The sequence below is a fragment of the Mercenaria mercenaria genome, chromosome 3 (assembly GCF_021730395.1).
Source record: "Mercenaria mercenaria strain notata chromosome 3, MADL_Memer_1, whole genome shotgun sequence".
Taxonomy (NCBI): Eukaryota; Metazoa; Mollusca; class Bivalvia; order Venerida; family Veneridae; genus Mercenaria; species Mercenaria mercenaria.
In genome coordinates this window covers 64753005-64779146 of record NC_069363.1, presented here as the reverse complement: position 1 = coordinate 64779146, position 26142 = coordinate 64753005, and the positions used below count along the sequence as shown (strand labels likewise).

At 37.0% G+C, this 26142-nt stretch overlaps 1 protein-coding gene across 4 annotated transcripts in view; it reads left to right on the top strand.

Annotated features, from left to right (window-relative positions):
* Window positions 1-10924, top strand: part of LOC128555684 (uncharacterized) — a 48681-nt gene extending 37757 nt beyond the window's left edge. For all 4 annotated transcript variants that reach the window (XM_053538780.1, XM_053538779.1, XM_053538778.1 and 1 more), the window contains 8 exons: window positions 1514-1720; window positions 2331-2632; window positions 2752-3036; window positions 3828-4137; window positions 4473-4572; window positions 5014-5284; window positions 6722-6841; window positions 8650-10924. In XM_053538780.1, coding sequence (XP_053394755.1) covers window positions 1514-1720; window positions 2331-2632; window positions 2752-3036; window positions 3828-4137; window positions 4473-4572; window positions 5014-5284; window positions 6722-6841; window positions 8650-8772 — 1718 coding nt within the window. In that variant the 3' untranslated portion in view covers window positions 8773-10924. The remainder of the gene's footprint in view (window positions 1-1513; window positions 1721-2330; window positions 2633-2751; window positions 3037-3827; window positions 4138-4472; window positions 4573-5013; window positions 5285-6721; window positions 6842-8649) is intronic.
* The last annotated feature ends 15218 nt before the right edge of the window (window positions 10925-26142 follow it).

The window sequence follows — 26142 nt, the reverse complement described above, 5'->3', positions numbered from 1 at the left end:
CATTGGAATTTTAAGAAAGTGAATAACTTTTTAAATTGGCGTTTCAATACTAAATCCAAAGAAATTTTAGTCCCAATTACATTAAATCAATTCAAAATACCACTTCGATAGCTATTAACGATCTATAATTACGTCACGCTGTTTATTCCTGACATGTGTCACTGCAATAAACAGCTGATTCAAGTGTTAATGATCCTTGATTATTTTGATAACATAGATGTTAATGCATTGTTATGAGTCTAAATACTTCTCATTTATAAGATTCAAGTTTTTGCAAATTAGTACTAAGACAGTTATTCAGAAATTCCAGGGCCTATGTTTGAAATTGGATATCCCTTATTTTGGATTCATCATGCTATAATCTTCCTACAGAAACCACAGTTTTTCTCTCTTTTTTTTTTTTTTGAAAAAAAAAAAAATCACTGCATTCTGATATTCTATCAATGACAGTTTTGGGCATTCCTCGTAAAGCATACGGTGTAGTAACTATTGATCTCACTTTGAAAGCTATTGTGATCTAGGAAATTAATATGATTTTGACTAGACTTATATTAAAAAATACATAAATTGAATGCTGCCATATGTTACGGTGTTGATCTTTATACTGAAATAAACATGATCAGCAGTCCCAGTGACACACAGAACATTTTCTATAAATTAGTATGCAAAAAAAATAATTACAAGGGCTTGATTTTGGATGTTAGATTTTGCAGATGTAGAAAAAATGAAATGATTTGATAGAAATACAAATATGTGGGGTCCAACATAACATAGTTCAACAAATGTTTACCAATTTCCAATTTATCATCCTAACAAAAGTATTGTTGAGCATTTTTTACTCCAGGTGCATTTTCAAGGATAAACACAGTATATATAGAAGATAAACAATGGTTAATTGAAGTAAAATGAAACTGGCTGTCTATTGTTAGCACTAATTGGAACATCATTAACAGCAGAAATGCTGAGCACCAGAAATAATTTATTGAAGAGAAGATAAAGTTGGTTCAGATAAAAATACAGTGACCTTGATACAGATGACAATTAAGAAAACTTTATTGATTGTAAAACAAACTATTAAGATTATTTGAAAGCTTATAAGTAATTTAAAACCAGTCATAACAATAAGTATTTAATTGAAAATATGACTGTTGCTCTATTTGACTAAGAGAGTTTATAACTTGCATTGTAAAGGAACTGAAATAAATAGAGAGATAGGTTGGAATAGGTACATTATGTTTGAAAGTGCCAAATTTTGAATACCAATCATTTTCTATTTGATGGAGACTTGGTCATGTTGCTAGATATAATTTCATGGCTATGTGCACTAATTAGGAAGAGTGAGAAAGGGAAAAAGACCTGTTCTGCTGAAATTTCAGAGTCCTTTAAATGTTGTTATTAAAATAAAAAAACGTAAACTGTAAAATAGGAGTGTTGAATTTAAAGAAGTAATGATGGTGGTTAATTTGAAGGACGATATACTAAATACTAATCGAATTAATCCATAATTTTACAGCTGGAAGCGGAGGTGGCGGGGGAGATAAAAAATGTTTCAAATGTGGAGAAGAAGGACATTTCTCCAGGGAATGCCCTTCAGCCGGTGTCGGTGGTGGTGGTGGAGGAGGTGGGAGCAAAAACTGCTTCAAGTGTGGGGAAGAAGGCCATTTCTCAAGGGAATGCCCCAATGCTGATAAAGCAGGCGAAGGAAAAGGAATATCATTAGGTAAAAGTTATAATATATTATGGTACTGCTTTGTAGAAAAAAGAAAATGTGCTGGAAGGTCTTCTTTAAATAAACAGTAGTTTGGGTGGCAGTGCGATTACGGACTGTTTCGCCTTATAGTTTTGTAAGTTATGTTCACATTTAGAATTAATTTCCAAATACAGGTTATGGCATCTGTTGTTAGAGAACTGAAGACAGAAATAGCCCGCCCGTTTGGCTCAATAGGGAGAGCCCAGAACTACGGATCTCTGGGTCGCGAGTTTGATCCCTTGACAGGACGTATGTTCTCCATGATGATTAAATAAAAGACATTGTGTCTGACATAATTCGTCCTCTACCTCTGACTGGGGAAGTTGGCAGTAACTTGCGGAGAACAGGTTTGTACTGGTACAGAATCCAGGAACACTAGTTAGCTTAACTGCCCACCATTACATAACTGAAATACTGTTGAAAAATGGCATTAAACCCAAAACAAACAGAAGAAGGCAAAAATTGTTGTGGTTAATAGTCTGAAGAAGTTAACTTTTGTAATAGTCTCACCTTGTACTTAATCCATATTTTGATAAAAAAAATAATATAAATATCTTATGTGAAATATTGAACATTTTAGATGGAGAACGTCCACCCCCATATATTCCTCCAACACCATCTGAGAATGAAGAGGATATCTTCATGTCCATTCAGAAAGGAATAAACTTTGATAATTTTGACAAGATCCCTGTTGAGGTGACTGGTAGAGATGCTCCACCGTGTATACAAAGCTTTGATGATGCAGGAATTTATGATACTTTCCTGGGCAATGTGAGAAAAGCCAAGTACGAGAAACCGACACCAGTACAAAAGTACTCTATACCAATTATCATGGGAGGACGAGATCTGATGGGCTGTGCCCAGACTGGCTCTGGAAAAACTGTAAGTGCATACAGATACAAATTTTATTCAAAATCATTTGTATCACTGTCATTTTATAAATGGGGTATATGTGACTGATTAATCTATTATTAGCTGAATATTAATCAATTTTATTTTAGGCTGCCTTTATCCTGCCAACGTTAACGGGAATGATGAAGAATGGTTTGTCTGGCAGTTCTTTCTCAGCAGTGCAGGAACCACAGGCTCTTGTAGTGGCACCAACTAGAGAGCTGGCTACACAGATCTACATGGATGCCAGGAAATTTGCTCATGGTTCCATGCTTAGACCAGTTGTATTGTATGGTGGTACCTCTGTTGGGTACCAGCTACGCCAGGTAGAACAGGGTTGCCATATCCTGGTAGGGACACCAGGACGTCTCATTGATGTGTTTGGGAAAGGAAAGGTAGGTATACCTTTCAGATGGTAAAGAAGACTTAGAAAATATGGATTTAAAACTATCCAAACAAGCTCTTGTATTTGCTTTAGAGGTGTTGTGGTGAATTTTTGGACAGTTTTGTCATTATAGCTTGGCAGAGTTGAAAGTTGCAAATATTTGAGAACATGATGGAAGCCAGACTGTTTAACCTTTAGCCAGCTGGTGGCAAGTGATTCTGCCTTTGCGACCAGTGCAGACCAAGATGTGCAGTCTGATCATGGTCTGCACTGTTCGCCAATCAGTCAGTATCTTTTTGGTAAGCACCCCTTTAAACAGTTAATGGTACTGTCCAAATTGAAAGATGGACAAGTTCATTATAGAAATTTAGCAGGGTAAGGGTTAATAACAATTTGATAGTTGCATGACTCTTAGGTGCGCTGAATGTTTGAACAATGTTTGGACCTTTGAAGGATTTACTGGTTACAGTTCTTGTGCAAAAAAATTACTCTACCTCAATTTAATAGTTTTGAATACTGAAGTGTTGCTCTGGAAGTCAGAAAACAAAAGCAGAGAAAATAATATTTTTGTAAAAAGGAGTCCCTTCAGTGCTTTAGAAAAGGGGTTGGGAGGGACATATTTCAAAGGAAAATCAAAATAATTTTGAGGTCACTTCATTAAAAGAAGTGAACCAATCACTTTTAATACAAATTAACTAATTAAGATAATCTAAGTGCAAAAACAGATGCAATAATGGAAGCCAACTTTATTGATAGTGATGCTGAAATAGTATAGTTGAATTTGAAATATAACTTTTTCAGGTGAGCTTAGAGAAGATCAAGTACCTGATTCTAGACGAAGCTGACAGAATGTTAGATATGGGTTTTGGTCCGGAAATCAAGAAGATCATTGGTGATTTTGGAATGCCGGGTAAAACAGAACGACAGACTTTGATGTTTAGTGCAACATTCCCTGAGGAGATACAGAAGTTGGCCTCAGAATACCTGAATGATTATCTGTTTTTGAGTGTTGGGGTTGTAGGTGGTGCCAACACTGATGTCTCACAACACGTATTTGAAGTAGACAGACTCCAGAAACGAGACAAACTTACTGAAATCCTTAACCAGTCAGGTTTGTAAACTTACTGAAATCCTTAATTAGTTGGGTTTGTAAACTTACTGAAATCCTTAACTAGTCAGGTTTGTAAACTTACTGAAATCCTTAGTGAGTCAGGTTTGTAAACTTACTGAAATCCTTAGTGAGTCAGGTTTGTAAACTTTCTGAAATCCTTGAGTGAGTCGGGTTTTGTAAACTTACTGAAATCCTTAGTGAGTCAGGTTTGTAAACTTCAGTATAGTTTTAAAGAGCAATATAAGTTACACGTATCTATATAGTTACATCTTGAAAGGAGAACATTTACAGGTATTATGGTTCAAAGTTAAAAATTGGATTGTTTTCTATTTAAGGCTCGGACAAGACACTTGTGTTTGTAGAACAGAAGAGAAATGCAGATTTCCTGGCATCATATTTGTCACAGTCTGGATTCCCTGCAACCAGTATACATGGGTATGTCTGTTTTTCTAACACAATTATGATTTGTGTCGAATAAAAATTCAAAAGTTTGCATAAAACAGTGGGAAATAGCAAATTTCTTACAAATTTTATTTAATAATTAAAAGAAAAAGGACAGAAAATAAAAGAAGTTACATAAGCCATCTAGTAAATTTCAGACAAAACCAGGTATACTTTCATATTCATACAACAGTTAACCTTAGCCTGCTAACGGCAAGTGATTTTGCCTTTGCGAACAGCACAGACAAGATCATGGTTTGCACTGTTCGCTATTCTGTCAGTAAATTTTCAGTGAACACCCCTTCAAAAAATAAATTGTATTGCCCAAATTGAAGGATGGACCAGTCCATTTTAGAAATTTAGCAGGGTAAGGGTTAATTGAAACTCTTTATTTGGTTTGATAAGACAGAAAGTTTGTTTATTGTTTGTAAACAGGGACAGACTGCAGAGGGAAAGAGAGGAGGCTTTAGAAGATTTCAAGAAAGGGAGAGCACCCATACTGATAGCCACCTCTGTGGCTGCTCGTGGTCTAGATATTCCGTCTGTTAAACATGTAGTCAATTATGATCTCCCTCAGTCCATTGATGAGTACGTCCATCGTATTGGTAGAACTGGTAGATGTGGTAATCTAGGAAAAGCCACTTCATTCTATACACACGATTCCGACTCTGGAATGGCCAAAGCTCTAGTCAAAATCCTTACACAGGTAATTTTAACATGTTAAGTAAGGCTTGTGCCACAATGCGTCTCCTTCGAAATTTTTAGCTCGACTATTCGAAGAATAGTCTAGCTATTCTACTCACCCTGGCGTCGGCGTCGGCGTCACACCTTGGTTAAGTTTTTGCATGCAAGTACATACAGCTATCATTTAAAGGCATATAGCTTTGAAACTTATTTATTCTTTTTCTAGGTCAATTACCAACCTCACTGGGTCAAGTTCCATAACTCTAACATGTATTTTGAGCAAATTATGCCCCCTTTTGGACTTAGAAAATTCTGGTTAAAGTTTTACATGCAAGTTACTATCTCCAAAACTAATGCAGATATTGAATTGAAACTTCACATGTGTCTTCGGGGTTATAAAACTAGTTGATAGCACCAAGTCCCATAACTCTGACCTTCATTTTGGCCAAATTATGCCCCCTTTTGGACTTAGAAAATTCTGGTGAAAGTTTTGCGTGCAAGTACATACAGCTATTACTAAAAGGCATATAGATTTGAAACTTATTTTTTCTTTTTCTAGATCAATTACCTACCTCACTGGGTCAAGTCCCATAACTCTGGCATGTATTTTGGCCAAATTATGCCCCCTTTTGGACTTAGAAAATTCTGGTTAAAGTTTTGCGTGCAAGTACATACAGCTATTACTAAAAGGCATATAGATTTGAAACTTATTTTTTCTTTTTCTAGATCAATTACCTACCTCACTGGGTCAAGTCCCATAACTCTGGCATGTATTTTGGCCAAATTATGCCCCCTTTTGGACTTAGAAAATTCTGGTTAAAGTTTTGCGTGCAAGTACATACAGCTATTACTAAAAGGCATATAGATTTGGAACTTATTTATTCTTTTTCTAGATCAATTACCTACCTCACTGGGTCAAGTTCCATAACTCTTAACATGTATTTTGAGCAAATTATGCCCCCTTTTGGACTTAGAAAATTCTGGTTAAAGTTTTACATGCAAGTTACTATCCCCAAAACTAATGCAGATATTGAATTGAAACTTAACATGTTTCTTCGGGGTTATAAAACTAGTTGATAGCATCAAGTCCCATAACTCTGATATGTCCCCTTTTGAACTTAAAACTCTTTTGATATTTAACATTTTGGGTAATAATTTCCAGCTTCTGTGACAATATTTCGAATAGTCGAGCTTGGCTGTCTTATGGACAGCTCTTGTTATCAACGCACTCGATTAATGTCTTATAGTTAGAATAATTAAATAATTACGGATGGTAATATTATGTTTTAAAAATGACATTAATGTTAAAGATGTAGTAAGGGCAGTTTCATGACATATTTACAGGCACTGTACATTTGAAACTTGTGAGCAGCGTCATCTTCTAAATAATGCTTTGAGCACTCGTCTTTTCATAAACATGTAATATCTTCATGGGAATTTTGTTCATGTTATATTGCAGGCATCACAAGTGGTTCCTGAATGGTTAGAAACGTATGGTGCTGGAAGCGTCTCAACAGCAGGCTATATTCCTATGGGAGGCAAATTTGGTGGAAAAGATATCAGAAAGGGAATGCCAAAGGTATAATATCTATAATGAGAAATTTATTTAAATCTATTTAAATGTTATTTTTAATCCCCCTCCACAAGTGGTAGGGGGTTATACAGAGTTGCCACTTAACTTGAAAAGTCAGTGAAAAATGTTTTTTAGTCCCCTACTGGTTGAAAACCTGTTTCGGGGATTATAGGAATGCGCTTTTCTGTCAGTCCGTCCGCAGTTTCGTGACCGGTCCATAACTCTGTCATCCATGAGTCAGCAATTTTCACACATGAATTTCCAAATGTAAATGGCTGTGGCCTCTTAGCAGTTTTCTGATGACCAGCCCTTATCATGCATTTTGAAGTTTCTCTGTTTTGTAAATGAATTTTAACATAAACCAGGGCTCCAGATAAGATGCGTATTAGCGTAAATTACGCTTTGAAATAATGCATATACGCATGTCTGATAATTTTTAAGCGTATAAAAACGTATATGAAATTATAGAAACACACACAGTGACTTTTTACTAGCGTAAACAAAATCTGAATCGTCTGGATGCTTTATGTAACAGAGCACGGTAGGCATTAATTCTCCCACATTGAACGTACACATGCATTAAATGGTACTCAATAAACCTAGGTTAAACTGAGCCGCACAACGAGAAAACCAACATATTGCATTTGCGTCCAGCTTGGATCCATACCAGACTGCGTGGATGTGTAGGCTGGTCTGGATCCATGCTGGTCGCAAATGCACTATGTTGGTTTTCTCATGGTGTGGCTCAACTACATGATACACTCAATGTGTGGGTAAATCAAATAGTTGGGAATTAATATTGGAGGTACGGTAGTGTATTTTAAAGCTGTGTCAATTTAAAATGTCAACTTCCAGTGCGAAGTAAAGAACAAAAATGTCGCTTTCTATGAATGTAAAAGTGAATAAACACTATGCATTTTTAAAACAACAAAAATGATCCCTAAAACATAGCTTAAGGTGTATATTGAATATTGGTTTCAGTAGCGAGTGTGAAGCCAAAGCATGCCAAGGGAGAAAAAAGAAGCAAAAACTTGAATATTTAATTGAAACTGAACTGCAAACAAATTCATGGGTGTTATGTACCCAATAAATATGTTATAAAACTGATTTCTGTTTTCTTCACATTCATAAATTTTCAGAGTAAATTTACACCTAGTCATAACGTAACATAACAATCACTTTATTAACTCTAGTTACATGTAACATAACATAAGAGTATACATATACAATGTTCACATGTAAATAAATTTTCACATGACATGGTACCTTTTGATAAATGATTAACAGCATAATTGTTTTGTTAGTGGAGCAAGGGGGAAAGGGGTAAATGCCCTACTGTATCATTAATAAATTTGTAAATGACATATTTGAAACGGAACATAGGTATGGACTGCGTGGGTGGATCGGTAATCTCATTTACAAATAGAGATGAGCAACAGACAGTGATTGCATCACCGTCTGTGTACTATAATACAATCAATAGCATGTGAATTTCGCAGAAAAGGGAATAATGATAGAATGGAAAGTTACAAATGCTGTCTAAAAATAAATACGCTGTAAACATGTCAGTATAGTAGGGACATTAGGTGGAAGGGGAATTAATCTAAGGTAAATTTTACATTCATAGATCTAACTGTATTAAAAAAAATAACATAATATACAGTCAGTTTCAGATTTTACCATTTTACTCATTCACAAAAAATATGCTGAGTAAATACTCATAGGCCAAAAAAATTATCTGGAGCCCTGATGAACTAAAATAGCATTGATCTGGATCTGAAGTAGCACTTAATTTATCTGTACTGTTCTTTCAGACACGTGATGAAGGCGAGAATCCAACATTTGGAGGTGGATTCGGAGGTGGATTTAGTGGGGGAATGGGAGGCGGAGGCAGCTCAGCCTTCGGTACTACTGAGGATGAGGAAAGTTGGGATTAAGGAATGATTGATGCCATAGAAATGGACGATGATGAAAAACATGAATCACATGAAGGTCATCTTTTTACCAGGACAGTATAGGAATGTTTAGGAGTGTTGTTCGCTGTTCCTTCGTTGATTTTTACTTCATCTTTAAATCATTGAGATTACTTGCACAAACCTAACATGCTGTAACTAGTTGTTTTTAGACCAAGCTACACAGAAAGTGCTACTTGGAAATGTGCTCTTTTTACACAGACTACAAAAGGATAGTGACCTTTGCCTTGTAAATAGTGGAAGCCATTTTGGCGTGTAAATAAGTTCTGTTTCAGCTGTTATTACTGTAGTTTTAGAAATATGGAAACACGATTTCAATGAAAGTGAATAGAAGGGGAAAGGAACATTACAGAGAAATCCAGGATATTAAATATGATTGGAAGTTTTTTTAAACTCGGTGACATGATTGGAATAAGCTCTTACAGAATCATGGTTCATGCAATTCAAAAAAAAATCCAGAAAAATGGATAAGACTGAATTTCAGTATACTTCACTAAAGTGGTGACATACCACAAATAAGAGTTTACACTTGTGGCTAGCAGTGGATTATGTCGACAGTGAAAGATAAAAGAACAAAGATAAAGAACCAATTAAAAAAAAAATTCCGCAATTCTTAAATGGACATTAAAACGGAAGAGGTTGATGTTTTGTGTGATAGAAATAAAACAATCATGGACACAAATAAATCTGGTGCTATAGAGTAAGCATGTACACCATTGAAAAGACTTGAGAGTTAGTGAAAAACTGAAAATGCTGTAATGTGAAATATGACGACAATATTATGTGACAATAGATGGGGCATTTTGAAACTATACCTGTAAAAACAGGAAACAAAGGCCAGTGCACTTTGCTTGCTAACACAGTGGTGTACATGACTTACCAAAGTATACATTTGTAATAATGGTGCTAAAGTTGCCTTCAAGGCACTGAAAGACTTAATTGAATCTCAGGGAAGGGCGAGGTTCTCCACAGAAATTTGGGGCTCCCGCCGGAAAGGTGGGGTTCTACATAGAATAGGGGTGGGGAGTCTTCATGTAAAAATGGGGTTCTCCAAGGAAAGGTAGGGTTTTCCATGGAAACATGGGGGTCTCCAGGGAAAGATAATCATGAGATGAGGGTAGGGACCCCAGAAATAGTAGTGGAGAAGTTGTTAAATAAGCAAGTACATGAGTGATTTGCTTACTTCTAGTCGAAGTTAGTATGTGCCAATCTTTGCTCAGGCTCATAAATTCATTGTTTTCATTCAATCATTGGGACCAATATCATTAGTTGGAGCATTAAATGGAGAGTGGGTTTAACAACATAAAACATTGATAACCATGGAAATATATGTGCTGGAAGTTATCTATCTTCACTTTGCAGCACATTTAGTCTGGTTCAGACACATTTACAGTATTCTGCATCAGGTTAAGGTCTGTGGACATCAGGTATAGCAAGACAGCAGGTAGTATTCAGACAAAAAAACAGAACAACAAAAAGTAGCATTTTGTCTTTGAGGCTTGTACGCAGCAGTATCAAACTGGTGATTCCTTAGGTTTGTAGGATTTCAGCGGTTAGCTTGTCCATGCAGTATATGTTGGACAGGAATTAGGTTATCCATATGATAGGTTGACCTATATTCTGTCCTCGGGTGTTGTTGGTTGTAGAATGTAATACCTCTTCAGATGACAAGCTTGCAGTATTACATTCTTACAGGATTGGTCAGAAATTTTCCATTTGTACAGCATTATAAAGATCTGTGATAGTAGGGAATTTCTGTCTGTGAGTGTATGTGACATGGTCTAGTTAATTATCTGTGATTGTTCCTACAAGTCTTTCATAACCATTTTACAACTGTGATACTTGCCTGTCTTCATGTTGGCCGTTGTTGTGTAACATGAAGAAAACCAGATGTGCCATTGGTTGTCAAACCCTGGAGCCATTAGCATTTTGTTAAAAGTGTTGGATGATATTTTTATCTTGGATGCATTTTAACTTCTTGTTACTGGTTCCACGGAAATGTTTTAATCACTTGAACCACCGTCTCTACTTGTTTTATGTTAAAGTTGAAGATTTTTATAAGTTTTATATGTTTTACTTTTTGATGCCAAAAAGGCAAAAATAAAAATTGAAATTAAAGATATTGTTTACTTTTCAGCATGCTACTGGTTGCATGGTGTTTTAGCGCTTGAATCATGCAAAGAAAAAATCTGCTTTTATCAATTCAAGTAACTTGTTTGGTGTAAGCAGGATGTTTCACGCACTGTTGAACACCTTGTTTATCATTTACTTATTAGTCCCCTACTGGTTGCAAACCAGTTTCGGGGAACTATAGGAATGCGCTTTTCCGTCTGTCATTCCATCCGTCCGTCCGCAATTTCGTGTCTGGTCCATCATCCATGAATGGTTTTTAATATTACTTGGCACAAATGTTCCCCATGAGATGATGTGTCATGCGCAAAACCCGGACCCCTAGCTTAAAGGTCTAGGTCACGAAGGTCAAGGGGGCTTTTTTCCTGTCCGGTCCATAACTCTGCCATCCATGAAGCATTGAAGGGATTTTAATATTATTTGGCACAAATGTACAACTTACAGACCACTAACTCAAATGTCAAGGTCACACTTGGCAGTCAGATGTTAACATGGCATGAACAGGGTCTGTCTCCTGTCCGGTCCATAACTCTTGTCATTCATTACGGGATTTTAATATCACTTCGTACAAATGTTCCCCATGATGAGACAACATGTCATGTGAAAATTCCCTACCCCAATCTGACTGAAGTACTTGATCTTCTAAACGAAGATTGAGAATGACCCATTCACATTCGTCTTTTGTATATTTTGGATTTCCAGTATTGCTATTTTTGTTTTTCGCAAATCTATTTTTAGCTCACCTGTCACATAGTGACAAGGTGAGCTTTTGTGATCGCGCAGCGTCCGTCATCCGTGCGTCAACTTTTGCTTGTGTCTACTCTAGAGGTCACATTTTTCGTGGGATCTTAATGAAAGTTGGTCAGAATGTTTATCGTGATGATATCTAGGTCAAGTTCGAAACTGGGTCATATGCGGTCAAAAACTAGGCCAGTAGGTATAAAAATAGAAAAACTTTGCGACCTCTCTAGAGGCCATATTTTTCATGAGATCTTCATGAAAATTAGTGAGAATGTTCACTTTGATGATATCTAGATCAAATTCAAAACAGGGTCACATACCTTAAAAAACTTGGTCAATAGGTCAAATAATAGAAAAACCTTGCGACCTCTCTAGAGGCCATATTTTTCAATGGATCTTCATGAAAATTGGTCAGAATTTTTATCTTGATGATATCTAGGGTAAGTTCAAAACTGGATCACATTAGCTCAAAAACTAGGTCACTATGTCAAATATTAGAAAATACGACATCTTACTCAAAACTGGGTCATGTGGGAACAGGTGAGCAATACAGGACCATCATGGTCCTCTTGTTATTTGAACCAATCAGACGACTTGTTCGAATGTCAAAGAGTAAGAAAAATTTGCAGTCAGTCCAGGGCTCGAACCCGGGACCCCTCGCTTACTGAGCAAGTGCCCTACCAACTGAGCTGACCGGCTATCTGACATTTTACGATGTAAGATTTGTAGATATCAAAAACCAAGGCTTTTTTAAGCTTGCAGAATTGTCCATAACTCTACCATCCATGAAGGTATTTTGATATTACTTGGCACAAATGTTCCCCATGATGAGACAATGTGTCATGCGCAAAACACGGACCCCTAGCTCAAAGGTCAAGGTCACAATTGGAGGTAAAGGTCAATAGGGTTTTTTTCCTGTCCGGCCCAGAACTCTGTCATCCATCAAGAGAAGAGATTTTAATATCACTTGGCATAAATGTTCCCCATGATGAGGGGACGTGTCATGCACAACACCCGGAACCCTAGCTTAAAGGTCAAGGTCACACTTTGAGATCAAATGTCAATGGGACAGTTTTCCTGTACAGTGTATAACTTTGTCATGCAAAACAGGATTTGAATATTACTTGGCACAAATGTTTACCACAATGAGACGGAGTGTCATGCGCAAGAACCTGGTCCCTAGGCAGAAGGTCCAGGTCACACATAGAGGCCAAAGGTCAGATACAAGAATGACATATGAAAACAACTACAGGTTTTTATACGCCTGTTTAAAAACGGGACGTATTATGGGAACACCCCTGATGGGTGGCGTCCACAGACTTTGTCCGGAGCATATCTTCTTCATGCATGGAGGGATTTTGATGAAACTTTGCACAATTATTCACCATCATGAGACGGGGTGTCATGCGTAAGAACCAGGTCCTTGGGTCTAAGGTCAAGGTGACACTGAGGTCAAAGGTCAAATTCAAGAATGACTTCATCTGGAGCATATCTTCTTCATGCATGGAGGGATTTTGATGTAACTTGGCAAAATTGTTCGCCATCATGAGACAGAGTGTCATCCGCAGGAACTAGGTCTAAGGTCAAGGTCACACTTAGAGGTCAAAGGATACAAGAATAAAAACTTTGTCTGGAGCATTTTAATCTTCACGCATGGAGGGATTTTGATGTAACTTGGCACAATTGTACACCAACATGAGACGGAATGTCATGCGCAAGAACCAGGTCCCTAGGTCTATGGTCACGGTCATACTTAGAGGTCAAAGGATACAAGAATGAAAACTTTGTCCGGAGCATTTCTTCTTCATGCATGGAGGGATTTTGATATAATTTGGCACAAATGTTCACCACCACGAGACAGAGTGTCGTGCGCAAGAACCAGGCCTAAGGTCATATACAAGAATGACTTTTTCCGGAGCATTTCTTCTTCATGCATGGAGGGATTTTGATGTAATTTGGCACAATTGTACACCATCATGAGACGTAGTGTCATGCGCAGGTCCCTTTAGATTTACTTCCCTTTGTTGTTACTACAAATAGCTTATATTGTAACTTTTTCATTACTAGTCGTAGGGAAAAATTGAGACCACTTTTGTAGTACAACATGTATGTTACATCTAATTTTGTGGTGTTTTTTGACCTATCCCTATCTAGTAAGGATTTTTGTGTGGACTTTGGGGGTGTGTGGGTGGGGTGGTGGGCGGTTCTTTTTAGATTAACTTACAGTCAAACTTGTGCTAGCGACCACCCGTGAATAGCGACCACCTGTCGACAACAACCGGCCTTTGGTCCCCCCGTAGAAAAGTGCTCGTAAAAAGGCCGTGAATAGCAACCATCTGGCAACCGCGACCAGCGACCGGCCTAATTCATTCCCAGGTGTCATATTTGCCCCCCAATAACGACCAAGCTGGACCGTTCCGGCATGAAAATATTTGAAATCCACCGAATTTTCACGACTTTCGCATTATAGCAAACATAATAATTACTGCCCGATTGAAAATTTGTAAGTTTGCACTGGCCGAATTAATATATAGAATATAAAGAAAGCAAGAAGCTGTAAAATACTTTTTATCAGCATGCTAATGGCTAACTGAGAAGTGACCCTTCCCCCCAAATAAAGACCACCTTTGAACAAAGACCACTTTTGTTTGTTCCAAGGAGTGGTCTTTGTTCACAGGTTTGACTGTACTTATATTGTAACTTTTAAGCACGAAGTGCTCAAGGTGAGCTTTTGTGATCGCCCTGTGTCAGTCGTCCGTCGTTGTCAACAATTTGACTGTTAACACTATAGGTCACAATTTTGGCCTAATCTTGATGAAACTTGGTCAGAATGTTACCCTCAATAAAATCTTGGACGAGTTTGATATTTGGTCATCTGGGTTCAAAAACTAGGTCACCAGGTCAAATCAAAGGAAAAGCTTGTTAACACTCTAGAAGTCACAATTTTGCCCCAATCTTCATGAAACTTGGTCAGAATGTTACCCTCAATATAATCTTGGACAAGTTTGATATTGGGTCATCTGGGGTCAAAAACTAGGTCACCAGGTCAAATAAAAAGAAAAGCTTCTTAACACTACAGGTCACAATTTTGGCCCAATCTTAATGAAACTTGGTCGGAAAGTTACCCTCAAACAAAACCTTGGATGAGTTTGATATTGGGTCATTTTGGGTAAAAAACTAGGTCACCAGGTCATATCAAAGGAAAAGCTTGTTAACACTCTAGAAGTCACAATTTTGCCCCAATCTTCATGAAACTTGGTCAGAATGTTATCCTCAATGAAATCTTGGACGAATATGATATTGGGTCATCTGGGGTCAAAAACTAGGTCACCAGGTCAAATCAAAGAAAAAGCTTGTTAACACTAGAGGTCACAATTTTGGCCAAATTTTAATGAAACTTGGTCACATGGCTACTAAACGCTAGCCCCACCACCAAATTGTGGTGATAAGGAAAAGAGGTATCGACATTTCCGTGGTGCAGCTATCGCCCGTTCGAAAATGTAAACACGTGAGTAAAATTTATATTTTATCTTATATTTTTATTGATAGAACTTTTTTCAAAAATCGGAGAATGTAGTTCCGTGTAACAACACTTTAACTAGCGGTTGGCTGTGATTTCATTAAAATATTGTGCAAATTGTGGTGTCAGGAGCTTTTATCCCGAATCTGACAGTGGCACATTTTCATATCGGCCAGTATTCGAACACCATTCCGATTAATGGACACTGTAAGAACATAACTGCGCATGCAAATGGTGTAGAAATGATAAATAACTTAATAGGCACACACCATGAATAATAGAATCTCTGGTTAGAAGAAATATTGCAGGATTTTTAAAAGTGGTGGCGCTATAACTAGTGATGGCGCTAAACAGTAGTGGTGGCGCTGTTACGGCATTCAGTAATACAAACTGCTGACGCATCCAGAACAGAATAAACACCAACATTCTCTAACTGATAATATTCCTGCAAGGAATCATGTTATTAAGGTATTGGGCCCCTAACAGTAATGTTTAAAAATGGCATTTGCTTGGTATATTCTTAAAGTTGGCCATGTTTCGCACTGTGTTGCAAATTTTAAACAACTTTTACCGTGCCGTTTTTAGCTCACCTGTCACAAAGTGACAAGGTGAGCTTTTGTGATCGCGCGTCGTCCGTGCGTCCGTAAACTTTTGCTTGTGACCACTCTAGAGGTCACATTTTTCATGGGATCTTTATGAAATTTGGTCAGAATGTTCAGCTTGATGATATCTAGGTCAAGTTCGAAACTGGGTCACGTGCCATCAAAAACTAGGTCAGTACGTCTAAAAATAGAAAAAACCTTGTGACCTCTCTAGAGGCCATATATTTCACAAGATCTTCATGAAAATTGGTCAGAATGTTCATCTTGATGATATCTAGGTCAAGTTCGAAACTGGGTCACGTGGGGTCAAAAACTAGGTCAGTAGGTCTAAAAATAGAAAAACCTTGTGACCTCTCTAAAGGCCATATTTTTCATGAGATCTTCATTAATATTGGTCAGAATGTTCACCTTGATGATATCTAGGTCAAGTTCGAAACTGGGTCACATGGGGTCAAAAACTAGGTCATTAGGTCTAAAAATAGAAAAACCTTGTGACCTCTCTAGAGGCCATATTTCTCAATGGATCTTCATGAAAATTGGTCAGAATGTTCAGCTTGATGATATCTAGGTCAAGTTCGAAACTGGGTCACGTGGGGGTAAAAACTAGGTCAATAGATCTTAAAATAGAAAAACCTTGTGACCTCTCTAGAGGCCATATTTTTCATGAGATCTTCATGAATATTGGTCAGAATGTTCACCTTGATGATATCTAGGTCAAGTTCGATACTGGGTCATGTGGGATCAAAAACTAGGCCAGTAGGTCTAAAAATAGAAAAACCTTGTGACCTCTCTAGAGGCCATATTTCTCAATGGATCTTCATGAAAATTGGTCAGAATGTTCACCTTGATGATGTCTAGGTCAAGTTCGAAACTGGGTCACGTGCGGTCAAAAACTAGGGCAGTAGGTCTAAAAATAGAAAAACCTTGTGACCTCTCTAGAGGCCATATTTTTCAATGGATCTTCAGGAAAATTGTTCAGAATGTTTACCTTGATGATGTCTAGATCAAGTTCGAAACTGGGTCACGTGGGGTTAAAAACTAGGTCAGTAGATCTAAAAATAGAAAAAACGTGTGACCTCTCTAGAGGCCATATTTTTCATGAGATCTTCATGAATATTGGTCAGAATGTTCACCTTGATGATATCTAGGTCAGGTTCGAAACTGGGTCACGTGGGGTCAAAAACTAGGTCAGTAGGTCTAAAAATAGAAAAACCTTGTGACCTCTCTAGAGGCCATATTTCTCAATAGATCTTCATGAAAACTGGTGAGAATGTTCACCTTGATGATATCTAGGTCAGGTTCGTAACTGGGTCATGTGCGATCAAAAACTAGGTCAGTAGGTCGAAAAATAGAAAAACCTTGTGACCTCTCTAGAGGCCATATTTTTCACAAGATCTTCATGAAAATTGGTGAGAATGTTCACCTTGATGATATCTAGGTCAAGTTTAAAAGTGGGTCACGTGCCTTCAAAAACTAGGTCATTAGGTCAAGTAATAGAAAAACCTTGTGACCTCTCTTGAAGCCATATTTTTCAATGGATCTTCATGAAAATTGGTCAGAATTTTTTATCTTGATGATATCTAGGTCACATGTGCTCAAAAACTAGGTCACTATGTCAAATAATAGAAATAACGACGTCATACTCAGTTCAACACTGGGTCATGTGGGGATAGGTGAGCGATTCAGGACCATCATGGTCCTCTTGTTTTTGTAAATTTTGTATAACTTATGGAATTTCCTCAAGCTCAAGTAAAGACAAATTTCAGTGTGATGGCCACTATCTCAAACGTTTGCTGAGAATTCATTACAACATTACTTTTGATAAAAGAAACATCAAACTATTGTTAAACAATTATAAAACAAAATAAAACGTTAAATATTTTTTCTAGGGTGCCTCAAGTAAACAGATTTAATGAGACAGAATTCAAACTACAGCATTGAAAAATTAAGGTCGAATCCTGTGGGTCTGTTTCGAAATTTGCTCACTTCATTCAAAAACAAGAGGACCATGATGGTCCTGAATCGCTCACCTATCTCCACATGACCCAGTGTTCAACTGAGTATGACATCGTTATTTCTATTATTTGACATAGTGACCTAGTTTTTGAGCACATGTGACCTAGATATCATCAAGATAAAAAATTCTGACCAATTTTCATGAAGATCCATTGAAAAATATGGCCTCTAGAGAGGTCACAAGGTTTTTCTATTATTTGACCTAATGACCTTGTTTTTGAAGGCACGTGACCCACTTTTAAACTTGACCTAGATATCATCAAGGTGAACATTCTCACCAATTTTCATGAAGATCTCCTGAAAAATATGGCCTCTAGAGAGGTCACAAGGTTTTTCTATTTTTCGACCTACTGACCTAGTTTTTGACCGCACATGACCCAGTTACGAACCTGACCTAGATATCATCAAGCTGAACATTCTCACCAATTTTCATGAAGATCCATTGAGAAATATGGCCTCTAGAGAGGTCTAAAGGTTTTTCTATTTTTAGACCTACTGACCTAGTTTTTGACCCCACGTGACCCAGTTTCGAATCTGACTTAGATATCATCAAGATGAACATTCTGACCAATATTCATGAAGATCTCATGAAAAATATGGCCTCTAGAGAGGTCACAAGGTTTTTCTATTTTTAGACCTACTGACCTAGTTTTTGACCGCATGTGACCCAGTTTCGAAACTGACCTAGATATCATCAAGTGAACATTGCAACAATTTTCATGAAGATCCATTGAGAAATATGGCCTCTAGAGAGGTCAAAAGATTTTTTATATTTTAGACCTATGACCTATTTTTGACCGCAGTTGACCCAAGTTTCAAACTTGACCTAGATATCATCAAGGTGAACATTCTGACCAATTTTCATGAAGATCCATTGAAAATATGGCCCTAGAGAGGTCACAAGGTTTTTCTATTTTTAGATCTATTGACCTAGTTTTTGACCCCACAGTGACCCAGTTTCGAACTTGACCTAGATATCATCAAGGTGAACATTCTGACCAATTTCATGAAGATCTCTGAAAATAGGCCTCTAGAGAGGTCACAAGGTTTTTCTATTTTTAGATCTACTGACCTAGTTTTTAACCACGTGACCCATTTCGAACTTGACCTAGATATCATCAAGATGAACATTCTGACCAATTTTCATAAGATGCATTGAAAATGTGCCTCTAGAGTGGTCACAAGTTTCAATTTTAGGACGACGATGACCTAGTTTTGACCCAAGCTGACCCAGTTTTGACATTGACTAGATATCATCAGATAAAACTTCTGTACCATTATTTCATGAAGTATCTCAGTGAAAAATTAGCCTCTTAGAGATGGTCACAACGGTTTTTTTTTTTAGACTTTGACCTATTTTTGACCCACCGTGATCCAGGGTTTCTGAACATGACCTAGATATCTTCTAAGGTGAACATTTTGTACACATCATTTCATGAAGATCTTTTGAAATATAATGGCCTCAATATGACGGTCAAAGGTGTTTTCTATTTTTAGACCTAAGACGCTAGTTTTTGATGCACATGACCATTTAGAATTGACCTAGATATCATCAAGATGTAACATTTGACAACATTCATCCAAGACAAATGAAAAATATGACCTCTAGAGTGGTCAAAGTAAAATGTTTACGGACTGGACGACGACAACCAGGCGATCACAAAAACGTCACCTGTCACTTTGTGTACATGGAGCTAATAACCTGACAGAAGTCAAACTACATTACCTGCATTCTTCAAAAGATAAGTTCTAAGAAATGAAGCAAATAAGAACTTTTAGCGCATGTAACGGTGTTTTTAAGATGTCTACTCAATACCGACCTGATTCAGGGGTCATCACATTTGAACAGCTAGAAATCACTTTTAAATGAAAATGTTCCATTTTGTACAATACATCCAAATAGTCTGAAGAGTAAAACTTCAAACAGGAAAACAGGCAAATATGGGTGGAACAAAATGGCTTCATTTGGGGATCAAACTTGCCCGACTTTAAGTACAAGCATTCATTTTCAAAGGAACACTTTTTCCGATATTTTAGAACTCTTAGAAAAAGGTCTCCCTTTAATGATGCCATTCTGTAAGAAAAAAGTAAAAATTGCTGATAAAGTTGTTTACCTTGTTATGAAATTACCTTTCCAGTAGCAAAGCATACAAAACAAACATGTGTCAACAGTTCTTGAAAAGTAATGACGTTTTTAAACGTTTACTGTGAATGACTTTCTAGCCTTTAAGTAATTCAAATATATACATATACGAACTTGTTCGTAAAGTAATATCATGTGTTTACATGCTGATTAATTTTCAACTAAGACAACTTTTTTCTATGATTGTGTGTTGTTTTTTAAGCTCTATACCTTAAATTCAGGTCATGAAAAATAGTAGCAATACGTAATAGTTATAGTATGTGTGAGTGTGTTACCAGGATATATCAGAGCTAGGGGTACATCGAGGGTATTTTTCTCTGCACATATCGTCGAGGCCGGTAGGCCGAGACAGATATGTGAAGAGAAAAATAACGAGATGTACCCCTAGCTCTGATATATCCTGGTAACACACGAGCATTACATATTATAACTGTTTTATCGCATAGTTTATCATTAAAATTGATATATTATTTTCATTTAAATTTGTTTATTATTATTTTTACTATTTTGATTCCCTTTCTGCGCCTCGCTGACTGAAACACTAAAACTTCTGTTTTAGAAAATGTGTTCCCCAGATAAAAGTACCCAACAAATTTGTGCATTGGTTTTAAGTCTTTGCATTTCATTGGCCAGACATATTGTAAAACTTGTTGTTTTGTTTGTAAAAAATCAAAGAAAAAGAAACATTTGAGAAATCTCAGAATTTCATATATTTCATGTATTTCTGAATTTGGCAGTAACTATCAAGTTTTTGAAATATTCTAGTTTATTTATTCTTTTACTTTATAAATGTAGGTGATTGTGACAATTCTTTCTCTGTGAACTGTAAATTGGAGCTAAAATCATCTTTTCTTTGAAAGGAAAAAATTATACTCCCTTGATAGGACCTCAATAGAGAAAAAGTGTTCCGATATATAGCGGAACAGTTTTACTGTGCTGATATATATCGGAACACTTTTTTTCTTATGAAACTCCATAGAGATTTCCGTGTTGATATATATCGCAACAGTTTTGTAGTAATAATGTGTGTTACTATGTATAACATGCTGCAAAGATCAAAGGAAAATTGCCGCACTATGCGATAATTTTATTTCAAACAAAGATTTGTGTAGAATTTATTTGTTATATTAAGATTCTGAAAGTTACTTGTCTTTGTATTTTTACGTCGTTTGCATGCATTGTAAACAAAAGACCCTACATTCACAAGTCTTTCTGAAAAGTACAGTACATTTTCAATTCCAATTGATTAAGTATGATTAATCAGTACAGCTAAGATGCACAATCTGAATCCATATACATGTAGATTATTTTGCGATCATGTACAGGTTACTACATGTATTTTGCTGAGTAACGTAATTTGGGTGTAGTGTAGAAATTTCATATACAACAGCGCCACCACTACTGTATAGCGCCACCACTTGGGTGATAGCGCCATTTTCAAAAATAGTCGTGTTTTAACTTTTTACTATGTTTTTCGTAATTCTTTAGTGTATGAAAATACGTGTTATTCAGTTCTACACGATTTGCATGCGCAGGTATGTTTTTACAGTGTGTCTTATCATCGGAATGGTGTTTGAATACTAGCCGATATGAAAATATGCCACTGTCAAATTCGGGAGAAAAGCTCCTGACACCACAATTTGCATAATATTTTAATGAAATTACAGCCAACCTCTAGTAAAAGTTTTGTTACACGGAACTACATTCTCCGATTTTCGAAAAAAGTTCTATCAATAAAAATATAAGATAAAATATAAATTTTACTCACATGTTTACAAGTAGAAACGGGCGATAGCTGCACCACGGAAATGTCAATAGCTCTTTTCCTTGTCACCACAATTTGGTGGTGGCGCTAGCGTTTAGTAGCCGTGTGGTCAGAATGTTACTCTCAATAAAATCTTAGACAAGTTCGATATTGGGTCATCCGGGGTCAAAAACTAGGTCACCAGGTCAAATCTTGTTAATACTGTAGAGGCCACATTTATGACTGTATCTTCATGAAACTTGGTCAGAATGTTAATCATGATGATCTTAAGGTTCAGATTGAATATGGGTCATGTAGGATCAAAAACTAGGTCACCAGGTCAAATCAAAGGAAAAGCTAGTTAACACTGTAGAGACCACATTTATGACCATATCTTAATGAAACTTGTTTAGAATGTTAATCTTGATGATCTATAGGTCAAATCCGAATCTGGGTCAGGTAAGGTCAAAAAGTAGGTCACTATGTCAAATCGAAGGAAAAGCTTTTTAACACTAGAGGCCAAATTTATGACTGTATCTTCATGAAGCTTGGTCAGAATGTTAATCTTGATGATCTTTAGGTCAAGTTTGAATCTGGGTCATGTGGGGTCAAAAACTAGGTCACCAGGTCAAATCAAAGGAAAAGCTAGTTAACACTCTAGAGGCCACATTTATGACCATATCTTAATAAAACTTGGTCAGAATGTTAATCTTGATGATCTTTAGGTCAACAGGTCAGGTGAGCGATACAGGGCCTTTATGGCTCTCTTGTTTATAATTGACTGTAGGGAAAAACCAAGACCACTTTTCTATGGTACAACGTAGATGTTACTTTCAAGTTTTAGGAGTATTTCAAGGTATCTCTACCTGGTAAGGAGTTTTTTTGCGGACATAGAAAAACAAAAGAATTACAATAATTACTAAACAACCACAAAATTAAAATTCCATTTGCATATACAAGTCATGTGCTGGTGTAAAGAAATTTGCTGTGACGGGCGTATATTGTGACATTCTGGCACTCTTGTTATATATACAAATGTTCATGGCCACCTTGAGCTGAAAATAAGTTTCCAGTCAATTACTGAAGAACACTTTAGTTCATAAACTTCAAACTTTGTAGGCAATAAGATACCCGAAGTGATTTTGAGACTGGTTGCTCGAGGTCAAGATTGCAGTTATCTCGAGCTGAAAATCAATTTATAAGCTCGGTTAGTCGAGACTGGCAAGCGACATATTACGTAGGTTTTTAGATTGGTAGGTCAAGATGATGGTGATATTGAGCTTCAAAAATCATTTGCTAGTGGACATCTGAAGAATGCGCTTCAGTTTAAAAACTTCGAACTTGGCAGGCAAATTGGACCAGAACAGACTACACAGATCATTTTTGAGGTCAGAGGTCAAAATCATATTACTGCATTAAGGTATTTTTTTCAGATATAAATTCATTATTCCTATGGCAGCATTCAAGTTATGCACGTTTGTATTTTTAGTACTTTCGTTCTATCAGGCTTTTGTGTCAAAGCCCAATCGTGTTGCTTACAGTGATGGTACTTGTTATTGCTATTTTTAAATCCCCCGCCGTGGCGGAGGGATTATAGGAATGGTCTGCGTCCGTCCCTCCTTCCGTCCGTAACAAAATCGTATCCGGTCCATATCTTCTAAACCCCTTGAAGGATTTTCATGAAACTTCGGTCAAATGATCACCTTATCAAGACGATGTGCAGAACTCATGAGTCAGCCTTGTCGGTTCAAGGTCAAGGTCACAACTCAAGGTCGAAGGTTTGAGCCTGCCATTTTGTGTCCGCTCTATATCTCCTAAACCCCTTGAAGGAATTTTATAAAACTTGGGTCAAATGATCACCTCATCAAGAGGATGTGCAGAACCCATGAGTCAATCATGCCGGCTCAAGGTCAAGGTCACAACTTAGGGTCAAAGGTTTGAGCTTTCCATTTTGTGTCAGCTCTATATTTCCTAAACCCCTTGAAGGATTTTCATCAAACTTTGGTCAAACAATCACCTCATCAAGGCGATGTGCAGAACTTATAAGTCAGTCATGTCGGCTCAAGGTCAAGGTCACAACTGAAGGTCAAAGGTTTGAGCCTTCCATTTCGTGTCCGCTCTATATCTCCTAAACCCCTTGAAGGAATTTTATAAAACTTTGGTCAAATGATTACCTCATCAGAACGATATGCAGAAATTATGAGTCAGCCATGCCAGCTCAAGGTCAAGGTCACAACTAAGGGTCGAAGGTTTGAGCCTCCATTTGGTGTCCACTCTGTATCTCCTAAACCCCTTGAAGGATTTTCATCAACTTGGGTCAAATGATCACCTCATCAAGAACTCATGAGTCAGCCATGTCAACTCAAGGTCAAGGTCACAACTGAAGGTCAAAGGTTTCAGCTCTGTATCTCCTAAATCCCTTGAAGGATTTTCATGAAACTTTGGTCAAATGATCACCTCATCAAGACGTGCAGAATTCATGAGTCAGCCATGTCAGTTCAAGGTCAAGGTCACAGCTAAAATCAAAGGTTTACCCTTTCACTATCCATAGCAGTGGCGGGGGATTAAGCTGTCTTTCAGACTGCCTTGTCTTTTGGGCAACCAGAATTTGGAGTGGATGACCTAAATCTGAAGGAATCTGAAAGAGGATTTCCATACCTGTGAACATCAGTTGAAACTGGCTTGACGGTTAGCAGATGATCTACTGTAGACGACAGACAGACAACAAACATCCAACAATCCTAAACACTCCTCATGAGGTATAAAATTTCAAACTGGACAAATGTATTAGGAGGAGCCACTTCAATCTCTCGAGTTATCCTTACATAATGTCAACTGCCATGTTTGACTAAAGCCGATGTTTCAGTGTTTAAAATAGTTTGCCTTGAGGAGCAAGAGAAACAGACTTTAATTCCTATTACGAGGTTATGGGTTCAGTGAAAGATGACGCAAAGTAAAGAAACAATTCATTTATAAACCTACTCATCCACCACAATACCTATGTTGGAGAAAGATTCACAAAGGCAAGAACAGGTATGATACCTATGACCACAGGTAGGTAACTAGCTGCTACAACTGAGATAGAAAATGTAATAACATTTACTTCAAGGGCAGTTAGGATTATCTACCACAGGTTTTTCAGGAAATCCAAGTTCTTCAGAAGAACAAGACCTGTCACAACAGACAGTTGGCTCGACTATTTTGATGCTGGATGGTGTAATAAAGCACATCTGAAGAGGCTGGAGCTATCTCTGTAGTGTATAATGACTCTAATGTCTATAACAATATTGGACAATAGTTAGTCTTGAGTCAAACAGAGTGTTACACTCTAAATATAAAAGGGACATAATTATGGAATATTAATTTCTGCAAGAAAGATGCACCATTTGTTACATTATGTGACTAATAATGTTGAACAACTATTTTAAGTTTGAATCAAATACATTTAGTTACAACCAAGATGGAGCAAATGTGCATGACACCTTCAACCTGATGTATGTAAAAAGAGAGCATAATTCATAAAATATTAGTGTCATTTAATGTAGGTTATGATGTGGGTTAACCATTTTAAGTCTGAATCAAATCCATATAGTAACAAGAAAGATATGGTGAAAAAAGCCTTAAAACTATTGAAATTCTATGGAAAAATGGGACATAAGTCATGGAACATTTGTGCTATAGTTATTAACCTTGCGTCATATGATGAGGACAATGACGTAGAAGAACTATTTTAAGATTGAATGAAATCCATCAAGTAATCTGATGAAAGTGCATCAACATTAGTAAATACGAGGCATAGTTCCAGAAATATTGACCGTGTAATGGACCTTGTGTCTTGTGATGTGGGTGGAACAATTACTGTAAAATCAGTTAATTTCGTGGGCATGAAATTTCGTGGTTTTGGTCAAAACGTCAATTTTGTGGGGATATGAATTCGTGGATTTCAACTTTTGAACATAAAATGAATGGGAATTTTACTTGTTCGTTGGGATTAAATTTTGTGGATTGGCTCGACTACGAAATCCACGAAAATTAGTCCCCCACGAATATTAATGATTTCACAGTATTTTAAGTTTGAATCGGATCCTTTCTGTAAAAAAGGATTTAGTTAAATGCATCAAAATTCACGTAAAGGTCTAAGTAAAAAGGGGGCATAATTCATCAAAAATTGGCACTGGATTTATGAACTCGTGTCACATGATGTGGGTGATGATGTGAAACAACTAAAGTTTGAATCAAATCCATTCGGTAAGAACAGAGATAGAGTGAAAGTGCATCAAAACTTTAAACCTGAATTTAAGTTTGAAGCAAATCCATCAAGTAATAAAAGAGATAAAGTGCATCAAAACTTTAACCAAAGTGTAGACGCTGACGCTTTGGTGAGCAGGATAGCTCTCCATATACTTCGTATAGTCCAGCTATAAATGTCCTGATATTG